The following is a 6975-nucleotide window of genomic DNA, read 5'->3' as shown; positions in this document are numbered from 1 at the left end:
CACGCACGCACGCACGCACGCACGCACACGCACGCACGCTCGCACGCACGCACGCACGCTCGCACGCACGCACGCACGCACGCATGCACGCACGCACGGTATTGGTATTATCAGTAATACAATAATAATATTATTCACTCCTGATATTATGTTTACCAGAGAAAATTTTGTACACAGAGTTTACGAAGGATCCTCCACACATCGGAGTGTTGTCTCCTTCACACGGCATCGCCTCACAGTCCGTATCCGCAACAGTAACCGTAGCGGAGTACGGTCCCAATAATTTGCCATACTCCTGACCGCAACTACAAAAACGCCCAAAACTCAAACCCATGAAGTGGTAGCCGAGATCGGTGCAGTGGTCGGCGCAAAGAGACGGAGACATTGTCCCCACCATTAGTGCCCTATATGTGAAGTCGGTATCCATATTAGCTTCCGAAAGGAAGCAGCCTATATATTCCCATTGAGAAGCGACGCCTGCAAAAGAAATCATCCGTGCGTTAGCCCTAGTTAACTACCCCCAGACATGACACCATCACACAATGACATATATGCGATCGTGACAAACACGAGCAAGCACATTACATACCTGTACGTACACTCCAGGTCACCGCTGTTAAAGCAATCAGTATATATGAGTACCGCATATTGTAGCGTCGGAGAATGTTGCGTCCGCGTGTAGGAAGTTCGAGTGCTGGAATGATGTCACGATGTACAACGGGATTCGATGCATGAGCACGTCCACACCGTCACTTTCATGTACGTGTCAGTTGCAGGCGATTTGTGCTGACGTAAAAAATGGGATGGTGCGTTGGCAAGGGATGCTATCTAAAACGTTGCTATTGTTTGGCAAAGGCCTTTTTAATAATCATGTGTTATTTATGTGATCGATACATCAGCAATGTCAACATATTAATTAATTATATTAAATAACATTAATAATATTTAACATATTGTTATATTGATCGGGTAGTATAGCGAGTATGACGGATTGTTTAGTTTTTTTTTCTGTTTTTAACTCCGCATGGCGACAGCATCGCATTAACTATTTATAGTAATAATTGATATTTATAGCAGTATTGAATGTCGGTATAAAAGACTATCTGTATAGGTAAAAGAAAGAGTGGTGGAGAAAGAAAGTGAGGACTCGGGGGAGGTAAAGCCTCGGTCACAACGAACCCACGACGCATTTGTGCCACGATACGACAGAAAATTTGGGCAAATCGTGGTCAACAGGGGTCGTCGCAAAACAGTCCTACGAAATTTTGAGAATCGTGCCACCTTTTTTGTTCCACGATTTCTTGCGGTATCTATGTCTTCTGGTTGTCGTGAGTCTGTCCTACTACTAACTTGCGACACACCCACGACATATCATTTTTTTCTGTCGCGTCCCCATCCCCAAACCATCTTTAATGTGTCGTAGCCCTTGTGACCACTCGAAATACATTTCGGGCATGTTGCAAGATCTGGCCATGACAAATATTTTATGGGTCTACCACGACAAAATTTCGTACGATCTGTTGTGCCCGGGGCTTAAAGCTAATTAATATGTGTAAATGTAATTTGATATGTGTAAAGCTAAACAAAGCATTCGTGCACGTTTAGGCGCGCGTGCCTGTTTGGGTGCGTGCCACCCTTATACACGTGTTTGCGCGTGTATGTGCGTGTGCGTGTATGTGCGTGTGCGTGTGCGCGCGCGTACGTGTTTGGGTGCGTGCCACCGTTATACACGTGTTTGCGCGAGTATATGCGTGTGCGTGTATGTGCGTGTACGTGTATGTGCGTGTACGTGTATGTGCGTGTGCGTATACGCGTATGTGCGTGTGCGTGTGCGCGCGTGTACGTGTTTGGGTGCGCGCCACCCTTATACACGTGTTTGCGCGTGTATATGCGTGTGCGTGTATGTGCGTGCGCGTGTGCGTGTGCGCGCGTGTACGTGTTTGGGTGCGCGCCACCCTTATACACGCGTTTGCGCGTGTATATGCGTGTGCGTGTATGTGCGTGTGCGTGTGCGCGCGCGTGCGTGTTTGGGTGCGTGCCACCCTTATACACGTGTTTGCGCGTGTATGTGCGCGCGCGTACGTGTTTCGGTGCGTGTTTGGGTGCGTGCCACCCTTATACACGTGTTTGCGCGTGTATGTGCGTGTGCGTGTGCGCGCGTACGTGTTTGGGTGCGTGCCACCCTTATACACGTGTTTGCGCATGTATATGCGTGTACGTGTATGTGCGTGTGCGTGTACGCGTATGTGCGTGTGCGTGTGCGCGCGCGTACGTGTTTGGGTGCGTGCCACCCTTATACACGTGTTTGCGTGTGCGCGCGCGTACGTGTTTGGGTGCGTGCCACCTATATACACGTGTTTGCGCGTGTATGTGCGGGTGTGCGTATAAGCGCGCATACGTGTCAATGTACGTTTCTGTGCGCGTGTTCGTGCATACATGTATACACACATATATATGTTTTTGTGTACGTGTATACGTGCGTGTACGTATGTACGTGCGTGTATGTGTATGTGCGTGTACGTGTATGTGCGTGTACGTGTATGTGCGTGTATGTGCGTGTGCGTGTATGTGCGTGTACGTGTATGTGCGTGTACGTGTATACGTGCATGTGCGTGTATGTGTATACGTGTATGTGCGTGTACGTGTATACGTGTATGTGCGTGTACGTGTATGTGCGTGTATGTGCGTGTACGTGTATGTGCGTGTACGTGTATGTGCGTGTATGTGCGTGTACGTGTATACGTGTATGTGCGTGTGCGTGTGCGTGTATACGTGTATGTGCGTGTACGTGTATGTGCGTGTGCGTATATGTGCGTGTACGTGTATACGTGCGTGTATGTGCGTGTACCTGTATGTACGTGTATGTGCGTGTATGTGCGTGTACGTGTATACGTGTATGTGCGTGTGCGTGTATACGTGTATGTGCGTGTACGTGTATGTGCGTGTACCTGTATGTGCGTGTACGTGTATGTGCGTGTACGTGTATACGTGCGTGTACGTGTATGTGCGTGTACGTGTACGTGTATGTGCGTGTACGTGTACGTGTACGTGTACGTGTATGTGTATGTGCGTGTATGTACGTGTATGTGCGTGTATGTGTATGTGCGTGTATGTGTACGTGTATGTGCGTGTATGTGTAATACTGTATGTGCGTGTACGTGTATACATGTGCGTGTACGTGTATGTGCGTATATGTGCGTGCACGTGCTATCTACCTATCTCCTATACTATAATATATAATAATATATATATGTACATACACGTACATACATACATGTATGTATCTCAGCCTAGGAGTATCGTATTGACAAGCGGTTGGTCTTGTTTTAGAGAGCAAAGAATTCTGATACAAAATTATTAATGCAATACCAAATTATTAAAATATTATTCTAGACTCGCAGGTAAAGTAGAATAATGTTGTCGTGAAATAGCACTAGTTTCCCGTATTTCCATTGTACACTCTAGGTATTATTAGCTCTTGATATAAATATTAGTCACTCAGTGTGTGATCCTGATTATACTTGCTTTACTATTCACCCTGTTTATTAGTGTTTAATATCAATTACAGAACCTTCAATCATAAGTACATAAGAAAGTATAGTCTATAATGACAGATAACACCATTTTCTGAAAAAGACAAGTGAGAATGCATGTTCAAAGAACACCGACTGGAAACCGATTAAAACAGCCGATGAACTATAACTAACGACCATGTAGGTATGAAGCAGCAGCAGCAGCAGCAGCAGCAGCAGCAGCAGCAGCAGCAGCAGCAGCAGCAGCAGCAGCAACAACAACAACAACAGCAGCAGCAGCAACAGCAGCCACGACTTTAGGCATGATCACCCAAATATTTACTTACAACAGAAAAATGGTGCCATGGCAGATGTAACGACCTAAGTCTAGGACATTGTAGGCAGTATTAGGTGATAAATAAATGCTACTCAAGAGTCAGACGCACTGCTCATAGTATTTATTGTTTACAGGATGTGACGGCTACAAAAAATGCCTTTCACTACATACCTTTGTAATGGCTTAGCAGTCTGAATTGCATAGATGTCTCTCTCACGTGTCTATCATATTGTCCAACTCATGGCAATCCACGTGTACATGCACGACGATGCAGTGCATGTTTTTTTCCGCAAATATAAACCGAATACACAAATTGTTGCATAAAATAAGTTTCATCAAGTGTGGTACATTTCACGCGAACCATCCACCAGAAAATATAGCGGTCTGTATGACAGTACTATGTCGAACCATGCGTGCGCTAACCTGCATGCACAGGACTCTGAACCATCCCCCCACCATAATGTCACCAAATAAAACCATCTTGAACTGATCCTCGCATTTTTAGCGCTACTTGTGGGCGTTCTGGCGCTAATCGGTGACATCACTAAACTATGCAGAACGCTCCGTTATCTGGCACAAAATGTCATCAGGTGTATAATATAGACTGTAACTGTAAGTGTAATATACACTTGTGATGTCATTGGGAGTATATAATACAGACTATAATATACACGCGTGATGTCATTGGGAGTATATAATACAGACTATAATATACACGTGTGATGTCATTGGGAGTGTATAATATAGACTATAATATACTTGCGTGATGTCATTGGGAGTCAGGGGAAAAATTATGTCAGGGGAAAAATAAAAAAATGTCAGGGGGAAAAATATGTCAGGGGGAAAAATATGTCAGGGGAAAAATTTGGTCAGGGGAAAAATTGTTATGACTTTTTTTTTCCTGGGAGCTTTTTTTTAAGTCTGTGGAAAAAATAGCTCTCGTCAAAAATTTTACGGGAGCTATTTTGAGCCACACGGGAGCGATACCGGAGGTTTGAAGAGCGAATCGCTCATCGCTCCCGTGTATTTTTTACCCTGTATTATACACTCGTGATGTTATCGGGCGGCAGCCGCTCACTTGTACGCGTTCGCACGATGCTTCGGCAGGAACACAAAGCTGTCCGGCGTTCGTCCCAGCAGCATCTCACTGATCGTCAGCCAATCAGCACAGCTTCCGCTCGCCATCAGCGTCTCCAGGTCGCTGCGCCCGACGTAGGACGGCGGCCGCTCGTTGATGCGCTGCGGCGGTTGCTCCAGCAGCCCGACGGGCACGTAGCGGTGCAGGAACGACAGCCACTCGAGCAGAAATCGGCGCGTCGTCTCCACGCCGGCCGCGTCCGAGCCCCAGTGCTCGAGGCCGAACGCGACGAAATCTCGCAGGACGTCGAGACGCTCGCCCGCGCTGATGTCCCAGTCGCGGCGCTCGCGGATCTCCGCGAACAGCCACGGCTTGTAGAGGGCGCCGCGCGCGATCATCGCCCCGGCGACCCCCGGCGTCGCGACGCAGCGCTCGTAGTCGTCGTACGAGAGCACGTCGCCGCAGCCGAACACAGGGACGGGCGCGGCCGCGCGCGCGCACTCGCCGACGTACGCCCAGTCGGCGCGGCGCGTGTAGCGGGCCTGACGCGATCGGCCGTGCACCGTCATGAGCGCAACGCCGCCCCAGTCGCGTGCGCGCCGCGCCACGCCCGCCGCGAGTCCCTTCTCGCTCGTCAAGCCCGTCCGCATCTTCAGCGTCAGCGGGACGCCGTCGAGTGCCGCCGCCATGCCGCCGACGATCGTCTCGAGTCGCGCCGCGCGCGTCATCAGCGTGCAGCCCGCCCCCTTGTGGCAGACGAGGTCGAGCGGGCAGCCGGCGTTGATGTCGACGAAGTCGGCGTCGGCGTGTTCCCGCAGCAGCTGCGCACACCGCGTCATCGCGTCCGGATGCGAGCCGCACAGCTGCACGCCGAACACGTCCTCGGACGCGTGTCGCCGTAGCAACGCCCACTCGGACTGCTGGCCCTGCAGGAGATTCGTCGCGACGGCCATCTCTCCGCACGTCACGTCGGCGCCGAAGCGCTTGCAGACGCGACGGAACGGCAGGTTGCCCACGGTCGTCAGCGGCGCGAGGTACAGCTTGCCGCGGAAGTCCAGGGGGCGCCGCTCGACGGGGCGCGTTCGGATCACGTCCTCGTCCGTGACGGCACCGGCATGCCGCCGCGTCGGACCGGCGCCCTCTGCTGGCACGCCAATCAGCGGCAGTTCGCTCCCGATGGAGGGTTTATTCGAGGGTACCGGATCGACGGTGGACGGTTCTTGGCACGTAGAGGCACCCTCTCCCGGCGCTGATTCGACAGCGCATGGTTGCGGGTGAGCAACAGCATCCTCAATTGGCACTTTTTCTACGGCGGACGGATTGGAGAGCAAAGCGGCGCAACCTATAGATGCAGGTTCGATGGTGGTCGATCGAGGGAGAGTAGAGCCACTCTTTACTGACACCGATTCGACAGCGTTTGGTTGCGGATGTGCAATCTCGACTGCCACTTGTTCTACGACCGACGGGTGCATAGCGGCGCCACCTATAGATGCGGGTTCGACGATAATCGATTCGGGAACAGTAGTCGCACTCTCTACCGACGCGACGGCCGACGGTTCGCACACAGAAGCGCCCTCTACCAGCGCCGCCTCCACGGGGTGCTTAGTGGCGCCCTCTGCCGCAGCGCGGCCGCTTCGCAACCGCTCCCCGACCTCTCTCAGCACGGCGTCCGCGCGCGAGAAGTCGTACGCCTTGCGGCGCAGCGCCGTCTGCAGGTCCTTGCCGAGCGGGTTCCCCGTGAGCGCGGTGGCGCCCCCTCGTGACGCGAGCGTCTTCTGCCAGAGCGACTCGTTGACGACGTTGCTGTTGTCGGCGGCAATGTGACGCGAGCCGTAGCGGCAGGCGACGCCATACGGACACTTGCCGTAAGTCTCAAAGCTGAAGCAGTGATCGCCCAGGTCTGGTGGCTTACTCTTCAAGAAGCCTTGAACAGAGAGACAAAATCTAGGTAGACAGTATAGGACGAGAGAAGGTGATGAAGAAATATCGAGGGGGAAGATGGGAGAGAGAGAGAGAGAGAGAGAGAGAGAGAGTGAGAGAGAGAGAGA

At 51.4% G+C, this 6975-nt stretch overlaps 2 protein-coding genes across 2 annotated transcripts in view; one reads left to right on the top strand and one right to left on the bottom strand.

Moving 5' to 3' along the window:
* The window catches only part of LOC106816022 (peptidyl-alpha-hydroxyglycine alpha-amidating lyase 2-like), a gene marked incomplete at its 5' end in the record, with an annotated part of 51063 nt that overhangs the window by 2706 nt on the left and 41382 nt on the right, over positions 1-6975 (top strand). The gene's annotated exons all lie outside the window — the stretch shown is intronic.
* The window catches only part of LOC106816026 (tRNA-dihydrouridine(47) synthase [NAD(P)(+)]-like), a 6486-nt gene continuing 4325 nt past the window's right edge, over positions 4815-6975 (bottom strand). Inside the window, exon 4 of the mRNA XM_014820570.1 lies at positions 4815-6851. Within this exon, the coding sequence (XP_014676056.1) occupies positions 4924-6851 (1928 nt within the window). The 3' untranslated portion in view covers positions 4815-4923. The remainder of the gene's footprint in view (positions 6852-6975) is intronic.

This window comes from Priapulus caudatus, unplaced genomic scaffold (assembly GCF_000485595.1).
Source record: "Priapulus caudatus unplaced genomic scaffold, Priapulus_caudatus-5.0.1 Scaffold1264, whole genome shotgun sequence".
Lineage (NCBI taxonomy): Eukaryota > Metazoa > Priapulida > Priapulimorpha > Priapulimorphida > Priapulidae > Priapulus > Priapulus caudatus.
This window is presented reverse-complemented; position numbering and strand designations above follow the sequence as displayed.